At 45.0% G+C, this 20738-nt stretch overlaps 1 protein-coding gene across 1 annotated transcript in view; it reads right to left on the bottom strand.

Moving 5' to 3' along the window:
• Positions 1–4759, bottom strand: part of TTC34 (tetratricopeptide repeat domain 34) — a 65444-nt gene extending 60685 nt beyond the window's left edge. The window contains 1 exon segment of the mRNA XM_063145417.1: positions 4564–4759. Coding sequence (XP_063001487.1) covers positions 4564–4759 — 196 coding nt within the window.
• Between the last annotated feature and the right edge of the window lie 15979 nt (positions 4760–20738).

Genomic DNA, 20738 nt, shown 5'->3' with positions numbered 1-20738 from the left:
GTCCTTTCAGCTTGACTCAGAATTGGGCTAGGTAGACAGAGCTATTTCCATCCCGCTCCCCACCCCCAACATCACGAAATGAAAATATCTGCCCACTAAGACCAATTAAAAATGTGGCCCCTGTTGTGCTCCTAACGGCACTGTCGGAAGGATGGCAGGATCCCAGGACACTGCAAGCCCACCCTCCCCTGTGATTCCCTCCATTCTGCCTTCCATTTCTGTTTGCCTGGTGGTGGTGGTGGGAGATCTCATTGGAGACACACACCCCCAGCGTGCGCAAAGCCTCCGTTCCCCTTTCCCCTCCTTGGTGTTTCAAATACTGCAGCTACAGGGTTCCAGAAGCAAGAGACTTGGGTAAATTTAGTTCCCCAGGGTGCCCAAGTCCTTAGCAGGGATGTTAGGTATATGCATTAACATGTTCAAGGCACCAGTAGGATGGAGAGAGGAATGTCGCCTTAGGATTCCAGCGAGACTTTGTCATCGCCACCAGGGAAGTGCCACCTGTGGGGCGTGCGCGTGCTTGGCATCAGTGAATTCATTATGAGCTGGGCCTGAACTTCATTGGAATTTGAGCTGGGTTGACAATCCATTCGGAGGAGTGAACTCATAAATTTGCCACCGCAAATCTCTTATTTCTAGACTTTGATTCCATTACTAGTCAAATTTATGTAGAAGGGGAGAATTTCAGCAGTTACCACTTCTCTCAACATAGGACTGCCAAGATGAAAAAGCAGTAGTTTCGGATTGTGAGGGGGAAATTAGAATGTTGAAGACAAGAGCCAGTTGACAGAATCACAAAACTGACATGTATATAGTTCAAGGGGAAAACGTACCATTGGAGTGATATATGTTGGCAGCTGATAAGTTATTCATCACCAGGTAACAGACTGATCAATTTCACGCCTGGAGGTTTTTCGCTTCCCTTTCTTTTCCTCCCTCCCTGCCCCACCACCAACTCCTTAAAAACGTTGGAAAGCAGAAAATATTTTTCTAATTAAATAAATCTATGATACACATACTAGTAACAGCCGGCCTGTGAGTCTGCGAATGGGTGATGATGGGGGTGACTGGTGGGTGGAAAGGAGCTGAGGGAAGGAGGACTGAAATAATGATTTTATTTTTTCATTAAATAGAATTATAGGCAGTTACTCAAAGCAACTGTGGGCCTAATTGAAAGAAAACCATTTCTTCTTAATTTACTTTCACGGTTCCGGATGATAAAAGAGCGTGTTGGCTGGAAAATTAAATAAAAAAAGGCACAGCTCCAGAGACGCTTGACATAATGACAGGCAGGCACAGGTGGGCCAAGGCGGGAGGTGATGTACATTTGTTTTCACTTTAACGAGATGTCATTAATGTGGAGGACGCCAGACGGGGCAAAAGATGCAACCTCACTTGGCCAACTCCAAGTACACAGTCCCTCTCCTCTGGGAGTTGAAGTCGAAATTTCACCAGAAGCGAAACTGGAGGTGAATATAAAGAAATTCAAGTGAGAAGCTGGAAGAATTCCATTTAAGACTGGCCAGATTGCTTGGGAGTGGGCGTCTACAAATCCCCCAGGTGTCGATGGATTCTTTTGCCTGGAGTGGGATTTGAAGAAAATCTGAAATGAAGCCTGCAAAGGAAGCCAGGGCTGGATCTACAACAAGCAGGATATGGAAACAGTCTATGGCGGGTGTCCTGGTCCCCAACAGTTGTCACTACTGTTACAAACTGTTTTAAAGCAGTAGTGTAGATCCTGCCTAGGAGAATGTCAGTAAAACTCGCAAAATTAGTGAGTCGGCGTGGGTTGTCTAGTGATTGGTGAGTTCCTCCAGTCCAGATTTGTAATTTCCTTGCTGAGCTATGAATCCCACATTATTCATTCAAATCAAAGTTCTCTATTATTATCACACACACACACACACACACACACATACACGTAACAGCCAGTCTGTAAGTTTTAATGGTCTTCAAATTCTTGCTCAAGCATGTCACCAAAGTGCACTGGGAACTTAGTTAATACTGGCCTGGTTCAGACGACACTCTGGGCTTTGTGGTCAGCTTAACCATATTCAGCTGTGGTTAACGCTAACCACATGCGGATTGTTTGCAGACAACACTTTTAACCCTTTTGTGGTTAAGCTTTCCTTAACCACACACTAACCATAAAGTGGTTTACTTAGTGGAGTACCTGATTCATCCAACTGATCCACCCTATATCCCAGCAGCCCTAGTGCTAGGAGACTTGGCAGTAATAGCCATCATTTTAGAGCACTAATGAAATCAGCAATTACATGCCGGCATCGCCCCATTTTGCTTTCTGTATCGCCATGCCTGCTATACCTCTACAGTCATCACAGGGGAGGGGGAAGCCTTCCGGGATGGCTGCACTAGCTGCATCATCAGGTAGTGCCACCACAATAATCAGAACCTGAGGGGTGTTCCGGTACTTCAACGAGGTAGGAGAAACGGATGCTTCGTATGGGGAAATTGCAAGTGGGGGATTAAAAAGCTCTACTGTAAGCATGCTCTGCTAAGAAGAGCAGAAATCGCTCCAAAAAAACTAATGCAAAACACTGCTGCTGATTTTATCCGGGTTGTGCTTTTATATTGTATTGTATATCATGTTTTACACTGTTTGTTTTATACTTTGAATGTTTTTAATTTTTATGAACTGCCCCGGGAGCTTCAGCTATTTTATATAGCTTCGGCTGTATAAAAATGCAATAAATAAATAAATAAAATGGCAGCCGCAGCAAGTGTATCAATCAGGAGGCCAGAGCAGCCGTAGAGCCCACAGCAGAGGGTCTTGCTGGCTGCAGGTGACCCTGTGGCTGCCGCATTGCTGACCCCTGATGTAACGTGTCATGACTAGGGATGCACCAATCTCTCAGTTTCACTTTCTCCCACTTTCAAATTTTTTAAAGCTCAAGCTTTGTTTTTGAAGGAATTTGCTAATAATAATAATAATAATAATAATAATAATAATAATAATAATAATATTTGTTACCTGCCTCTCCCTCTGGATCGAGGTGGGGTACAACACAAATAAAAACATAAAATAGATACAACTAACCCAAACGTTTAAAACCAGTGCATCATTAAAAGCAGCACACCATTAAAAAAGGGCATCTTAAAATTCAACTGGGTAGGCCTGCCGGAAGAGATCAGTCTTTATGGCTTTCTTAAATTCTGGAAGACTGTTAAGTTGACAAATCTCTCCCAGCAAGCCATTTCACAAACTGGGAGAGGCAGAAAAAAAGGTCCTCTGGGTAAGTTCATGTTAGAAAGATTATTATTATTATTATTATTATTATTATTATTATTATTATTTATATAGCACCATCTATGTACATGGTGCTGTACAGTGTAAAACAGTAAGTAAGAATATTTTTGCATTTTTGCAATATAGTAAGAATAGAAAGAAATAACATGAAAATTCAGTAGGTGCAGCTATTCCCAGTATGGAGAGGATCATGATGTCCCTGCCTGCCACTAAAGACGAGGAAGAGTCTGTCGGGGGGGGGGGGGAGGCAGTAACCCGAATTCAGCACCACAAATATGGATGAATATGCAGGGATTCCAAGCTAGAGTTTTAAGAATGAAGTTCTTAAAGTCCTCTTCCTAGATCACGAGCCACACGCAGCCCCTTCTGCCCCTGAATTAAGTATGTCATCGTTTGCTTTTTTTTAAATGGCACCCATTGTGGCTACAAAGCACCCGAAGTATGAAAATTAGCTAACCCAGTAGCTCTATTTTAATTAGCTAAAGTTTCTGAACTGTCTTCCGAGTCTCACAAGCAGCATTTTGCAATATTCCAACTGGGAATATTGGAAACAATTTTGCTCCATCTTCTGTGTGACAGCCCTTCAGATATTTGACGATCACTATCATTTCTCCTCTTAGTCTTCTCTTCTCCAAGCTGAAATATACAGCTCTTTCAACCATTCCTCATAGGTCTTGTTGCCAGACCTCTCAAGCAGAAGAGTGGCAGCCGTTAAACTTAGCTATATCATCAGAAAATAGTGTAAGGAAAGAGTGGCATTTGTAGATTGAAGGGTTGGCAACACGGCACCCGCTAGTGTGCCTGTGAATCACAATTTCCCCACCTCAAAGAAGCATATCACTCCATCGACTTAATAAAGGTGGGTCGTGTGTGTGTCCCCCCCCCCACAAAAAGCTAAGAGGTGGGGAGGGCAAAGAAAAATGAGAATGCAGGGAAGAGGGCCAAGAAAAGTAAGAATCTAAAAGGGGGCACGCCCAACATTTTATTCCCCACAAGTACTTGTGGTAGTGCCCGAGACAGTTTTTCAAAATGTCATATCCAAAAAGGTTGTCTTTGTTCCCATATATGGAAGATGACTTGGGTAAAACTGCCTGGATTGTATCACTTCAGACTGCAGGCGGAAGTTCACATGGTCAAATGTTCCTCCACGTTAAAAGAGTTCTACCCCATGTAAAAAACAAATACGTCAGGAAGAAGGATCTTCGTCAGCCTTCTCTACAACGTGCTACTTCCATTACATGAGCCAGGACTGGCTCCAGATTTGATTGGGACCATGGGCAAAGTATGTGCTCTACCATAGGCCCCCTCATTCACTGGCGAGTCTCGGTGGTAGTGGACAGCAGCAGCATTGGCCTGAGCATTGCGCTCCAGGGCATTGTGGGAAATCAAAATAGCCCCTAGTCCCACCTGCTGAATGCTGCTCAGGGTGCCAGGCTGGCCCTGATGGGTGCCCTCACCTGAAATGGTATAGACTAGACACAGGTTTGTCATCTCATCTTTTGCGAAGATTTTCATTGGTGTTTTCATTCATTTTTCATTTCTTCTAAACTTTAGCCAATTTAGTACTAGAAAGATTTTTTATGCTGGTTCAGTGGTACAGGGAATAAGGGACCCTGAACTGGCTTTCAACAATCCTGATTATTTTATAACACTAGAAGAAATCAGGTGTGTTTGTGGTGTGTGTGTGTGTGTGTGTGTGTGTGTGTGTGTGAGAGAGAGAGAGAGAGAGAGAGAGAGAGAGAGTTCAATCGGTCACTCCTGGACTAACAAAAAAAGGATGTTAATGGAAATAAATATGCCATCCTTTCCCATTGGTTTAAAAGAAAAGCAGAAAGAGGAAAATCTATTTGCAGGGCAATTCCTATTATCTCAAACTTGTCCCTATTTGCAGAAAGATAGCATGGATGCCTCTAAAAAATCTTAGTACAGTTGGAGAACAGCCATAGCTCATGGGAAAGGTATAAGTTTCCCACATAGGGCCAGGAAAGGCTCTTGTCTGAAACCCTGGAAAGCTGCTGCTGCCAGTCAGTGTGGACAATACTGAGCTAGATAGATCAAGCCGGATCAGCTATATGGCTGTTTCCTATATATAAGCACAGTTTGGGAAAATGAGTCCCACCTCACCTCCACAGAACATTTTCAAACATTTTTCATACTGACAGGATTTGTTCTTTAGAGCAGGGCTCTATGAATTAGCCTATAGTACCTTGAGGGATGGTATTTTGAGCAGGAGAAACAGAAGGAAAGAGAAAAAACCCAAATGCGGGTGGAGGTGGGGGCGAGAGGAGGTTCATAGGAGGAAAAAAAAAAAAAAAGCAGGAGACATGGTACGTTAAGCAAATTTCCAGTTCTTTCTCCAAGAATTTGCTTCAAAGGCTCTTTCTGCCCTCAGCAGACGTTGGCTGTCAGAGCCGGCCTCCTCTTCAGGCCAGAACAAAACCAATCCTGTGTTCGAAGCCCAGTGGCCAAGGTGAACGGCGGGTCATTGACAAGCTGCAGTGGCATGCTCCACCTGAGGCGCTCAGTGCGTGTGGAAGAGCAAGCGGCCTGGCACGACGCCACCGTGGACGGCTCCCTTCCCCACGTTGCCGATCGTAGCTTCAGACTGAGGATAATCCCACTTCTCTCTGGAAACCCAACCTTTCATTCTGAAGACTTGGTCATTAGCAAAAGTGGTGTGTCCGTGTCCCTTCACATGTATACACACACAAACACACACACACACACACACGCCATCGTGGCCAAATCAAATTGCAGGGGTGTAACTATATCTCCACTGCCGGCCAGATGATGGATAATACAGAGAATGAGAGAAAGCGAGAGAGAGCCCTACTCCTTAAATTAGACCCCAATGAAAGGGTTTTCAGCACCCGGGAAGGCCAAATTATGTTTACCCTTAGCATAACCTCGTTCATCCCCCCCATGCAACAGATAGCAGATATGCTCCAGCTTATCAGTACTACAACAAACCTATTGTGTGGGCAAGGCAGGAGTTAAAAAAAAAAAAAAAGGACAATGAGACGCATTGTTGATGGCTCGTCACTGAAAGGTTTTTAAAAGTGATGTTCAGCCAGGGCTTGAGAAAGCCCACAGCACCTGTCGCATAAATTTCCATGAGGGGACATTTCCCACATTGAATATTTGCTTGTCTCTTACACCCATTTCCTACAGCTCCTGAATCTATAGATACAACTGTCCAACCCCATTATCAAGAGTCATTCAGGTCCAGAACTGAGGCACTTAACTTAGTTTCCTGAGAATCTCAGCTTTCACTCTTAAAAAAAGAGAGCATGTTTATAGCACTTTTGGAGGCAAATATTTTATTTATTCAGGGAGCAATCCTATGGGAACTAGACATTGTCTGGGGGGCCACAGGATTCTTCAGTTTCTGGGAATCAAGGTCAAAGCCAGGACTCCAACCTTGGAGCCAAGAAAACCTTCTCCCCCTCCCCTTCATAGCCAGCAGGGTTCGCGCTGTACTGGCTGTGTCTCCGCACTCAGAAACAGAGCGTGGAAAGGTAGGGTGACCAACTGTCAGGATTTCCCCGGATTTGTCCTGGTTTTTGTTCTTTCCATGGTGTCAGGGGGGATTTTCTATCATTTTCAATAATGTCCTGGAATGACACACCTTCCCCTTTAAGGCTGCCATTAGCATGGCAGGAGGGAATGACATGCTTTCTTGAGGCACATCATTCCCCCACCCCGAGCTCCAATTGAGGTCTTGAAGGGGAAAGTGGGTCATTCATGGACATTATAGAAAAGGCCCCCATTGGAGTGGATGGTGGTGGTGCAGAATGAAATCCTTTCCCTTCCTCCACTCCAATCGGGTTCTTTAAGGTGGCGGGGGAATAACGTAGTTTCTGCAGGACTCAGAAAGCGGCTTCCCCCCCCACACACTAGGTGTCCTCTTTTTTGGTTTCCCAAATATGGTCACCCTAGGAAAGGGCAAAAAAGGGGGCAATCCTATGGGTGGAGAGGAGAGGAGACCATGGAAGCTGCTTTACACAGCTTCCTATCGGGTCACCAGGTCCCACCCTGCCCCCCACAAAGCTACTCCTAGACAGGTGCACCTGTCTAATCAAAAATGCAGCCAGAGCATGGAGGAGAGGGTCTCCTCCATACTCCAGGAGCCCTGTATAGGATAGTTAGCAGCCTCATAAGATGAAGGCCGACGACTATCTAGGTAAGATTGTGAATTTATTTAAGTGATAGTCCCACCTTTACACTAACAATAGGCCTCAAGAGGAACAATAATAATATAAAATTAAGTGTAACATTAACCACATAACCTCATTCCTTAAAAAGAAATTAAAAAATCAACAGGAACACACCAGTTAAAATCTAGTTCAGCAAAGAGAACAGCTGAACAGCTGAAATCCTGCCTGAATAAAATGGTCTTTGCCTATTCAGGACATGGAATAACGGGCTCAAGTTACAGGAAGCCAGATTCCGGCTGGACATCAGGAAAAACTTCCTGACTGTTAGAGGAGTACGACAATGGAGCCAGTTACCTAGGGAGGTTGTGGGCTCTCCCACACTAGAGGCCTTCAAGAGGCAGCTGGACAAGCATCTGTCAGGGATGCTTTAGGGTGGATTCCTGCATTGAGCAGGGGGTTGGACTCGATGGCCTTGTAGGCCCCTTCCAACTCTGCTATTCTATGATTCTACTGGCAGAAGGACAGTTGAAAAACTCCTACCTGAAACCCTGGAGAGCTGTTGCTGCCAGTCAGTGTCAACAGTCCTGGGGTAGATGGACCAAGAGTCTTACTCCATATAAGGCAGTTTCTTTGGTCCTGTGACCTATGTTCATAATAAAGATGGAGCTAGGCTGGTCTCCCTTGGGAAGGCGTTCCTGAGTCAAATGCATTCCAGCCAAATGTGCCTCCGATGATGGTGGCTGTAGCTCAGTGGACAGAGCACCTGCTTTGCACGCAGAAGGTCCAAGTTCAATCCCTGATACTGCCAGATAAGTCTGGAAAAACCCCTGCTTGAAACCCTGGAGAGCTGCTGCCAGTCAGGGTCTACAATACTGGGCTGGATGGATTCATGCTCTCACTTAGTAGAAGGCAGCTTCTGATGTTCCTATGTGGTAGGACAGAGAGGAAGGTCTTCCCAAAGATCTCAAAACCTGAGCAGACTCCCATGGGAGAATGCAGTCTTCCGAACAGCTTGGTCCTAGGTCGTATAAGGCTCTATAGATTATAGCCGTCATTTTGAATTGTGCTTGGAAACAGACCAGTAGTGGGTGAAGCTATTGTAACAAGGGAGTCACATGCTCCTTGTAACTGGCCTCGGCCTGCAGTCTGGCTGCAGTATTCTGGACCAGCTGAAGGTTCCAACAGTTTTCAAAGGCAGCTCCACACAGAGCACATCAGGAGTCCAAATGGGATGTAACTAAGGGATGTGTCACCGTGGGCAGATCAGACATCTCTAGGAATGGGTGCAGTTGGCACACTCACCTGTGCAGGTGTACTCCTGGTCATCACCAGCAAACCTGAAGATCGAGTTTCAGGTCTCAGTCAAGGACTGTGAACCAGTGTATTCAAGCAGAGTTTAACCCTTCTTCCCTGATCTGCCTTTTGATTGGCCAGGATCGCCTCTCTCATCTGGATTATGCTTCAGTTTATTCACCCTCATTCAATCCAGATATGCTTGGAAATGTGCAGGGACTCGGGTAACGCCTGCTGAAATATCAGAGAGTTGAGGGGAAGGGCAGCGTCTTCAAAGTGGAACAGTCTTCACCCTCCGCCTTGATAAAGCTTGAACATAATTATGGAAAATAAGAGAAGTTATTCCCCATAATTGATGTAGGTTGCAGAATTCAGTTTTTGGGAGAACAGCCTTTTCTGTTTTGCATGTCTAGGGTGTGTATGTTTCAATTTACACTTGTTTCCAATACGTTGTGAGATGTTTCCTAACCATTATTATTATTATTATTATTATTATTATTATTATTATTATTATTATTATTATTATTATTATTATTATTTATATAGCACCATCAATGTACATGGTGCTGTACAGATTACACAGTGAAAAGCAAGACCCTGCCGCATAGGCTTACAATCTAATAAAGTTGTAGTAAACAATGAGGAGGGAAAGAGAATGCAAACAGGCACAGGGAAGTGTAAATAGGCACCGGGTGGGGTGAAGCTAACAGTATAGAGTCAGAACAAACTCAATATTTAAAAGCTATAGGGAACAGAAAAGTTTTTAGCTGAGTTTTAAAAGCTGTGATTGAGTTTGTAGTTCTCAAGTGATCTGGAAGAGCGTTCCAGGCGTAAGGGGCAGCAGAAGAAAAAGGACGAAGCCGAGTAAGGGAAGTGGAGGTCCTTGGGCAGGCGAGAAGCATGGCATCAGAGGAGCGGAGGGCATGAGCGGGGTAATAGTGTGAGATGAGAGAGGAGAGATAGGCAGGAGCTAGACCGTGAAAAGCTTTGAAGGTCAACAGGAGAAGTTTGTATTGGATTCTGGAGTGAACTGGAAGCCAATGAAGAGATTTCAGAATTCCAGTCACCGCCATTGTTTGGAGAGTCTGTTTTACACACATTGCTGCAGCCAGCCAAGCTCGTAAGAGTTGTGAAGCACAGCTGCTCTCAGCAAGATGCAGAGGTTATGGCACCGTGTACATAAGCAAGCTGAGAAAGTTACAGCCATCCAGCGCCTTTATCCTCCTGCTCTTTTAACAGCCAACAGAAGCGAAAGCAAACCTTTGAACGCACCTCTTGGTTTAGCTCAGGAAAACCATTTGGAAGTATGGGGCAAAAGCTGTGTGTGTTTGTGTCAGTCACAGGGGTGATTCCGTTTTTATAATATAATTTAAAGCCAAAGCCTTTTCAACTGTTGGGGGAATTGTTCAGAAGTGCTGCTTTTTTGGATGTGTTTATTGGAAAAATTACATCTTGTCCTGTAAAAGCTGACAGTCTAAGTACTGTGGTCTATTAAAAACACAAACACGCTAAACAAGACAGAGGTTTGTGATGGCTGCCAACAGCACAGCAAAATCCTGACGTGTTGAGCTACGATACAGGGGGTATGTTGAGGGGCGGGAGGGGGGGGCATTACCAGACTACTTTGGCAATGGACATGGTTCATCTGGTACCCTCTCACCCCTCCTGACATGATTCAACAAGGCTCTTCCCTATGAAGAGAGACTCAAAGAACTGGGCATGTTTAGCCTGGAGAAGAGATTGAGGGGAGACATGATAACACTCTTCAAATACTTAAAAGGTTGTCACACAGAGGAGGGCCAGGATCTCTTCTCGATCCTCCCAGAGTGCAGGACACGGAATAACGGGCTCAAGTTAAAGGAAGCCAGATTTCAGCTGGACATCAGGAAAAACTTCCTGACTGTTAGAGCAGTGCGATGGTGGAATCAGTTATCTAGGGAGGTTGTGGGCTCTCCCACACTAGAGGCCTTCAAGAGGCAGCTGGACAACCCTCTGTCAGGGATGCTTTAGGGTGGATTCCTGCATTGAGCAGGGCCTTGGACTCGATGGCCTTGTAGGCCCCTTCCAACTCTGCTATTCTATGATTCTAGGCTTGTTGCCACTGGGCATTTCTTAGCCCCTTTCCTTCTCTTTGCATACTAGGGCCAAATTAAAAATTCTCCTGAAAATTCTTCTTGGAATTTATTTATGTATGTATTATTGAAAGTATTTATAAGCTATCTATCAGGACTATGCCCTTGGCAAAGCAGCATACATAATCAGGACTGGTCCTACCATTAGGGAGAGTGGAGCAGTTGCCTCAGGCAGCAGATGCTGGAGGAAAGACCTGTGTGCCATGCAGTCCGTTCTGTGCGTCCTATATTAGCCTGCTGTTTCCAGATGCAGTAGAGGATGCTGCCTCATATCAGTGCTGAAGATGGCCCTGTTGTAGGTGGAATGGGAGGTTTTCTCTTTACCATATCCAACTCGATGCCACTACCACTTGAGACCTCAAGATATGTGGAAAGTTCTCCAACAAATAAAAGAAGCTTTCTCTACTTTTCTTTCAGGATTCCCCTCTCCCTCTCCCACATCCCACCAATCTTGTTATGTTACTTTGGTGATAAGTTGTCATAATAATCTGAAGATAGGTCATCGCTCACCATTGTGGAAATTCATGAAGACCATAAATCTCAAATAAAGGCCATTTGTTTGGTTTGGAGAATCCAACCTCTCACACTTTGGACAGATTCATTTCCCTTATCCCTGTCAGTTAATCATTCACCAAGTTCGTATAAATCAAGCAAGGGCCTGTGCTGAGCTTGCCTTGAGAAGGAGCGCTACGCAAGGAGAGTCAGACGCCTCCTCAGCTACCTACAGAATCAGTGAAGGTGGCTCATCAATGGTATTTGCAACCAGAAGCAGAACATGGAAGGAGCTGGAAAATGCAAAAGGGCTGATGGTTCTGCATAATTCCTGACGTGAGCATTGCATTCTTCTCCAAGAGGGATAAGCAATTCAAATGAAGCAACAGGTTTTTAAAGAGTTGTGGATAAGCCTAGTGCTTATCCACAACTCACTATGAAAGCAGTATAGGGTATGTGTCAATGGGCCCCAACAGTTGTCAGTGCACTTCAATACCTCTATACTGTACATCAGTAGTGCGGCTCCTGCATTTTATGTACCGCTTTCATACCACTTTCATAGTGCAATATCCTGCTTGGTGTAGATTAGGCAAAAGTGTGGAGAAAGAGGATAGAAAGTTCCCTCTATCCTCCCAGAATACTGGAACTTCGGATCATCCAGCGTAATGGCTGGTAATAGATTTGAGAGAAATGAAGAAAGTATGTCTTTGTATGAGTTCAAATCTCCAGGGCCCGATGAACTGCATCCTAGAGTAATAGAGGAGCTGGCAGAAGAACTCTCAGAACCACTGTCTATTATCTTTGCGAAATCATGGAAGATGGGTGAAGTTCTGGACGACTGGAGGAGGGCTAACGTTGTCCCTGTCTTCAAAAAGGGCAAAAAGAAGGCACCTGGGAACTATAAACCAGTTGGTCTGAGATCAATCCCTGGGAAAAATTTTCAGCAGATGATAAAGAAGTCAGTCTGCAAGCACCTTGAAAACAATGCAGTGATTACAAGAAGCCAGCATTAGTCTGTCAGACTAATCTGATTTCATTCTTTGATCAGGTAACATCCTTGCGGACTATGGGAATGCTGTGGACATAATATATCTTGACTTCAGCAAAGCTTTTGACAAAGTACCACATGATATTCTGATTAACAAACTAGTTAAAAGTGGGCTAGATGGAATAAGTATTAGGTGGATCCACATTTGGCTACAAAATTGGACTCAAATGCTCAGTCGTGGGCCCAGTGCTCTTCAACATTTGTATTAATGACTTGGATGAGGAGGTGCAGGGAATGCTTATAAAATTTGCAGATGACACAAAATTGAATTCGATAGCTAATACCCTGGTAGGCAGAAACAATCTTCAAGGTGATCTTGATAGGCTGGAGTGCTGGGCTGAAAACAACAGGATGAAATTTAATAGGGATAAATGTCAAGTTCTACACCTAGGAAAAAGAAACCAAATGCACAGTTACAAGATGGGGGATACTTGGCTCAGCAGTACTATAAGTGAGAAGGATCTTGGAATTGTTGTACATCACAAACTGAATATGAGCCAACAGTGTGATGTAGCTGCAAGAAAGGCAAATGCTATTTTAGGCTGCATTAATAGAAGTATAGAAATTGCGTGAGGTCCTGGTTCCTCTCTATTTGGCCCTGGTTAGGCCTCATCTAGAGTATTGTGTCCAGTTCTGGGCTCCACAATTCAAGAAGGACGCAGACAAGCTGGAGCGTGTTCAGAGGAGGGCAACCAGGATGATCAGGGGTCTGGAAACAAAGCCCTATGAAGAGAGACTGAAAGAACTGGGCATGTTTAGCCTGGAGAAGAGAAGATTGAGGGGAGACATGAGAGCACTCTTCAAATACTTAAAAGGTGGTCACACAGAGGAGGGCCAGGATCTCTTCTCGATCCTCCCAGAGTGCAGGACACGGAATAACGGGCTCAAGTTAAAGGAAGCCAGATTCCAGCTGGACATCAGGAAAAACTTCCTGACTGTTAGAGCGGTATGACAATGGAACAAATTACCTTGGGAGGTCGAGGGCTCTTCCACATTAGAGGCCTTCAAGAGGCAGCTGGACAGCCATCTCTGTATGTATTTTTGTACACACTTTCTGAAATATATGCATTTTTGAAAGCAATTTCTCCCAGTATAATGCAGTTTTGAGTGCACCGTTCCCTAATAAAATTTCTGCTTACATGTTTCATATGGTATACATTTTTCTTTGCATTTCTCCCTATTATTTGCATTTTTAGCACTTTTTTTATTCGCACACTGCATCAGAAAGTGTGAATATCACAATATTTGACTTCGTATGCAGGTTTGGAAAGTTCACATTGAAATGCAAACTCAACACATTTCTCAGCCTCCCCTAGATTTTTGTATATGGAATTGATGTGTAGAAAAGCCAGTTCTAGAAATGTGTGTTCGTAGATGGGAACTTATTTATTAGGGTGACCATATTTGGGAAACCAAAAAAGAGGACTCCTAGTGTGTGTGTGTGGAAGCAGCTTTCTGAGTCCTGCAGAAAGTATGTTATTCCCCCGCCACCTTAAAGAACCCGATTGGAGTGGAGGAGGGGAAAGGATTTCATTCTGTACCACCACCATCCACTCCAATTGGGGCCTTTTCTATAATGTCCACAAATGACCCACTTTCCCCTTTAAGACCTCAATTGGAGCTCGGGGTGGGGGAATGATGTGCCTCAAGAAAGCATGTCATTCCCTCCTGCCATGCTAATGGCAGCCTTAAAGAGGAAGGCGTGTCATTCCAGGACATTATTGAAAATGATAGAAAATCCCCCCTGACACCATGGAAAGAACAAAAACCAGGACAAATCCGGGGAAATCCTGACAGTTGGTCACCCTATATTTATTCATTAAAACATTTGTATCCCACCCTATATCATTGGGATTTCAGGGCAGCACACAGTTAAAATCAATTCAAACAGTATAAAACAATAAATAATATACACAGCTAAAATGTATTAAACCATTAACAAGACAAAACCAGTAGAAAATTTAAAAGCAATAAAAACAATTAAAACTGTGTGCAGGTTTAGCCAGATTTAGCTCTCAAAGGCTTTGATAAAAAGCCATGTTTTAACTTGGCGCCAAAACGAAGCCAGTGTCGGTGCCAGTCGGGCCTCCAAAGGGAGGGCATTCCACAACCGGGGTGCCACATCAGAGAAGGCCCTCTCTCATGTCCTTCCATAATGTATGTCTCACATTGGCGGAATGCAGGGGAGGGCTCCTCCGACAGATCTCAAATTTCGGGCGAGCATATATAGGGAGGGACGCTCCCTCAAGTATCGAGGTCCTAAATGTCTTTAAATATCATTGCCAATACTTTGAATGCCAACCGGAAGCATATAGGCAGCCACCAATTCCTTTAAGACTGGTGTTATATGGCTTTTATGTGATGTTCTGGGCAGCAGTCTAGCTGCTGCATTTTGCACTAGCTGCAACTTCCAAGTTGTCTTCAAGGGAAACCCCACATAGAATGCATTGCAGTAGGAAGCAGCCTTATGCCAAGTCAGGCCACTGGTCCATATAGCCCAGTATTGCCTACACTGACTGGCAGCTGCTCTCAGGGCTCTCAAGGGTCTTTCCCAGACCTACCTGAAGATAACAAGGTTTGGATCTGGGACCTGCCACCAGCAAACTAAGCAAGCTACAGCATTTCCATGACCCTCTAGGTTCAGTAGGCAACATTCTGCCCTTGCCTGGCCAACAGAGCAGTTTCTTCTGCCTGCTGCATTCCCAAGCCCAGCTGAAGCAATTCTCCTCAGGGACCCTGTTTTGAAGAATACACACTCCAAGTCTGGATTTGGTTATGGCCGCTGACAGCCCCAGCGTGGCCTTGACGCCTTGTCTCTCTTGGCAAGCCAAACCCGTTTCTTTCCCTCTTCTTGAAACTTGTTTTGTTGAAATCTAATGCAGGACTTAAGAGTGAACCACAACAGCCCGCTCTTTTACACTACCACCACCATCTTCCACCCCTTCAGTAATTAGATTGTTATGGGAAAGTCCCCTTCAAGTCAAAATACCTGAAAACTTTATCAGAGGCGAGTACCTGGGGTTAGAGTTTGGGCTGCATCCTTCTTCATTTCCCTGAAGATTCGGTGTGAGTTTTCACGAAGCGCCGGAGGGCTGGCGGACATCCTGCATATTGTCTCTCTTAAACAGCAAAGTATCCTCCCTGCCGGCAGGATGGAAAGAACCGTAACTATTTGGGCTATGTTTCAGTTATGACTCTGGTGTGAAAACTAAAACTACTCAACCTTTCCCTGGGAAACTTGTGGATAATTATATCTCTGTGATACAATCTAAGGCCTACATTATTGTGGCTTCTGCAGATCTCTGACGTCATTGGTCTCTCAGCTTTCCTAGGGGCATAGTTTGGAAGTCTTCCAAAAACAGTTAACGCTGAAGCATAGAGCATTCCTCCAGATGCCGTCTTCAACCAATGACCTGGACATGAAGCCCAAGGTCCTGATCCTCAATACAATCTGTAATGTAGAGCTAGCAAATCCTGGGCACAAGCTGTGGGTGACCTAGAGCATTGTGCCAAAGTGTGAAAAGGAGACACAAAATTGACCCACGTGAATGGGGAGATATTCTATATTGAGAGACAATAAATCTCTGAATGCCACTTTAGCGTTGGGGACAACCAACAGTAGGTGGATGAATCTGTCAAATTCAATTCTGTTTTGTTTCTCATTTTTCCTACATTATGTTCCATCCCATTGCTGCACCAATTTGCAAATTTGTTTTTTTTTAAAAGTCTGCATGAAAATGCAGATCTATTTTTATGCACATTTATCTAAAAGTACAGTTTTTTGTTCTGTGGTGCAGGGATGGAGTTCTAGGGAACTAGTAAGGATCAGTACCAAAGGCAAGGTCAGTAGACGCTCCACACGGGGAGGTCTAGAGAAGATCACAGTTCGCAGGCACAAACCTAGGCAGGAACTTTTACAGAGACGTTGTTCTAGCATTCTGTGCCCAGAACTGAATGGTTTTAAGTCTGGGTCTTCAGAGCTCCATCCAGAGCCCAGCTGCAGGCCATCAGTGCCATTTCAGGAATGGCCTACCTGTGAGTAGAACCTTGCTCACAAGTATACCTTTTCTCATAGAATCATAGAATAGCAGAGTTGGAAGGGGCCTACAAGGCCATCTAGTCCAACCCCCTGCTCAATGCAGGAATCCACCCTAAAGCATCCCTGACAGATGGTTGTCCAGCTGCCTCTTGAAGGCCTCTAGTGTGGGAGAGCCCACAACCTCCCTAGGTACCTGATTCCACCGTCGCACTGCTCTAACAGTCAGGAAGTTTTTCCTAATGTCCAGCCGGAATCGGGCTTCCTTTAACTTGAGCCCGTTATTCCGTGTCCTGCACTCTGGGAGGATCGAGAAGAGATCCTGGCCCTCCTCTGTGTGACAACCTTTTAAGTATTTGAAGAGTGCTCTCATGTCTCCCCTCAATCTTCTCTTCTCCAGGCTAAACATGCCCAGTTCTTTCAGTCTCTTTTCATAGGGCTTTGTTTCCAGACCCCTGATCATCCTGGTTGCCCGCTTCTGAACACGCTCCAGCTTGTCTGCGTACTTCTTGAATTGAGGAGTCCTTATTCCTCAGGCAGGCAATTCTGTATCTGGCAGTTGTCCTATGCTTCCTGGGGCTGGGTGGCTGCTCTCTTTGAGTCTGAGAGGGGGCTAACTCTGCCGTAAGGGGAATGGTTAATGGTTGTCTCTCCTGAGGATCCCTGAATACAGGTATCTGCTCTGAGATGGTTGGCTTGCAAGGGAGGGGACTCCAGCAAATCCTCTTAAAAAAAAAAAGTCCCTACAGAGGTGGCTAACAAATTGTTAATAATAATAATAATGATGATGATGATGATGATAAATAGTCATGATGGCTATATAGATGTTTCAAGAGAACTATATGGATGTTCAAGGCATCCCACTGAATACCAGATGCCGGCACAAGCAACATCAATGGGGGGCTATTGCTATCAATCTCTGCTTGTCAAACTTCCCCAAAGCATCTGGTTGGCCATGGTAGGAAGCGAGTTGCAAGACTAACTGTACCTTGCTCCAGGAAAGCACTTCTTTTATTTGTATGGAGCCATTAGGGCAATAGATCAGAGTGTTTTCTGGGTCATGAAGCCTCCCTCTGAAGTGATTTAGCCCACCCAGGGCAGCTTTGAAGCCCTATAAAGGGCAATCATAGTCACAACTATGTGTGATTCCTGGCTTTTTTCTCCTGATGCTGGACCCTCTGGCTCTGCGTGGCATACAAAAACCACAAGGTTCCTGGTTTCCCCCCAAAAAAACATGCAGAGATTTTTGTCTGTACTGCTGAATATGTTTGATGGAGTGATAATTTTCAAGGGGGGAGTGAGTGGGTAACACCCCAGATGCCGATGCCCCTGGTAAGGGCAGGTATGAAGCATAGCAGTTGTGCAAAGTTTCCCTGTCCCGGAGATGATGAAATGCACTCCGATTCCCACGCATAATTCAGCTGCAGCATGTCACCACTCAGATCACCACAGCTGAGCCATAAAAATCAGGGCAAAAGGGTCTTATAACCAGAACAGTTCTAACCCACCCACCCTTCCTTTTATCTCATCATGACCATTTTAGTTTGCCTTCATGAGGGATTTGGGTTCTTTTGTTTGTTGTTGTTTTGCTAATGGTTCTCGCACAATCAAATTAGTTTTCGATCCCTGATGGGTGAGTTTTGCAAGAGGTAATTCTAGCTAGCTTTCAGCTTTGCATTTTCTGAGTGTGACGCCACGTTCAAAAAGAACATTCCTTCAGAGTTTCTCTACTGTGCATTAAAGTCTTCTCCATCTTTTTAAAGCCTTCTGTTTCGTTTCTGTTTGGGAATATTTGGTGGAGGGGTGGGTGTTGACAGAGGAATGAAATCCATCGTGAATTCATCTGGGCGGGGGTGGTGCGGTGGGGGTGGCTCTTTGCGGGGGGAGGCGTGGTGATGTTTTTGCGGCAAAAGGCTTTTCTTAGGGCCATGCGAGAGGGGTTCGAGAGTCGAATGTATTAGGAGCAACAGACGTCCTGATTGATTTATGCACCCAGCTTTCGAGCAGAAACGATATAAGCAAGCAATAAATCATGGGCTTTGCGGAAGGCAAAACGATTGCCCAGGACTTGTTTAAGCAAAGCACTCAAAGGGGATATATATATATATATATATATATATATATATATATATATATATATACAGAGGGAGAAAATTGTCTATTTTGAATTAACTAGAAATGGTCAACTCTCCCCACTCCCCTTCCTCTGCATGTCTGATTCATAATTGATCTGTGTATTGGGGAGGGGGGTTGATTAAATCATTCCTTGTTTAGACTGAGGTGTCTGGGCTGAAGTATTTCAGATGGGGACTTCAATAAATGCTCCTCTGTGCCAAATAAATAAATAAATCTTTGTATGCAGAAAGATAGCAGTAGTAGTAAGAAGTAGCCAGAACCCCTTCTCCCTGATATGCCAGTTTTCAGAGTGTGGGGATTCAGTCACATGAAACTTGACCCGTCATCTGAAGTGTTACAGTCCATGTTTCCCACATTGATGAGTAGAGGGCTTTAGAAGATGTCCATCAGATGCCTACAAATTAATAGGAACATTTATATATGAATGAAAGAGAGCTTTTGGGGTAAGGTGATTGAAAGGGCGGTTGCCCACCAAGTCCAAGCAGTTTTGGATGACACAGTTTTTCTAGGCCCATTTCAAACTGGCTTTAGAGCAGGATACGGAGTTGAGACCCCTATGGTTACCTTAGTCAATGAGCTACGTCTGAGTATTGACAGGGGGAGTGCGTCCCTGCTGGTACTTTTGGACCTCTAAGCGGCTTTCGATACCATCGACCATGGTATCCTTCTGGAACACCTGAGGGAATTGGGAATTGGGGGCACTGTCCTTCGGTGGTTCCGGTCCTACCTCTCGGGCAGGTTCCAGATGGTGATGCTTGGAAATAGCTGACCCTTAAAGAAGGAGCTGCTGTGTGGTGTAACACAAGGTGCCATCCTTTCCCCAATGCTATTTAATATTTACATGAAACTGCTGGGGAAGATCATCCGGAGGCATGGGGCGGGGTGCTATCAGTATGCTAATGACACCCAAATATATTTCTCTATGCCTTCGACAACAGTGTCAGCTAAGGATAGTGTGTCTCCTCTGAATAAATGCTTGGAGGCGGTAATGGGCTGGATGAAGAAGAACAAACTGAAGCTGAATCCAGACAAGTTGGAGGTGTTCGCTGTCGAAGGCCACAACCTGGGTTTGGAGGTGTGTCAACCAGTTCTGGATGGGGTTACACTCCCCTTGAAAGACTGCGTTCACAGCTTGGGGGTGCTTCTGGATCCAGCGCTCCAAATGACAGCTCAGATAGATGCAACGGCACGAGTGCCTACTATCAGCTTCAGCTGATACGTCAGCTGCGCCCCTTCCTAGAGTCAGAAGACCTAAAGACAGTCGTGCACGCACTGGTAACTTTGAGGCTTGACTTCTGCAATGCGCTCTACATGGGGCTACCTTTGTGCCTAGTCTGGAAACTTCAACTAGTTCAAAATATGGCAGCCAGGTTGGGGTGACCACATTACACCAGTTTTAAAATCTCTTCACTGGCTGCCAATTATTTTCCAGGCGAAGTATAAAGTGTTGGTGATCACCTTTAAAGCCCTACATGGTTTGGGTCCAGGCTACCTGCGGGATCGCCTTCTCCCGTACAATCCGCCCTGCAAACTCAGGTCCTCTGAGAAGAATCTATTTCAGTCTGCCAAAATTAGGCTGACAAGTATTACCCAGAAGACCTTCTCTTCTGCTGCTCCCAGACTGTGGAATGGCCTGCCGGAGGAGACTCTGCAACTTAGAAGACTTTTAGCATTCAAGAAAGCTATTAAGACTGATTACTTCTGGCAGGCCTACCCAGTGGAATTTTAGGATGTATTAATAATGTGTACTATGTTTTAAATTAATTTTATGTATTTAAACTTATTGTTGTTCCCTGCCTCGATCCATCTCTCCATTTGGATCGAGGCAGGGAACAACCCAGCTCTACTGCTCCTTTTCATCCTCTTCAGGTGTGGCTGTGGATGTGCTGAACGGGTGCTTCGTTGCGACAATGGACTGGATGAGGGATAATAAACTGAAACTCAATCCAGACAAGACTGAGATGCTGCTGGTGGGTGGTTCCTCTGATCGGATGGGGGGGGCATTCAACCGGTTCTGGATGAGGTTGCACTCCCCCTGAAAGAGCAGGTTCGTAGCTTGGGGGTTCTCCTAGAACCATCTTTGTCACTTGAGGCTCAGGTGGCCTCGGTGGCACGGAGTGCTTTCTACCAACTCCGGTTGGTGGCCCAGCTACGCCCCTATCTGGACAGGGATAAC

This window comes from Elgaria multicarinata, chromosome 20 (genome assembly GCF_023053635.1).
Source record: "Elgaria multicarinata webbii isolate HBS135686 ecotype San Diego chromosome 20, rElgMul1.1.pri, whole genome shotgun sequence".
NCBI lineage: Eukaryota > Metazoa > Chordata > Lepidosauria > Squamata > Anguidae > Elgaria > Elgaria multicarinata.
This window is presented reverse-complemented; position numbering and strand designations above follow the sequence as displayed.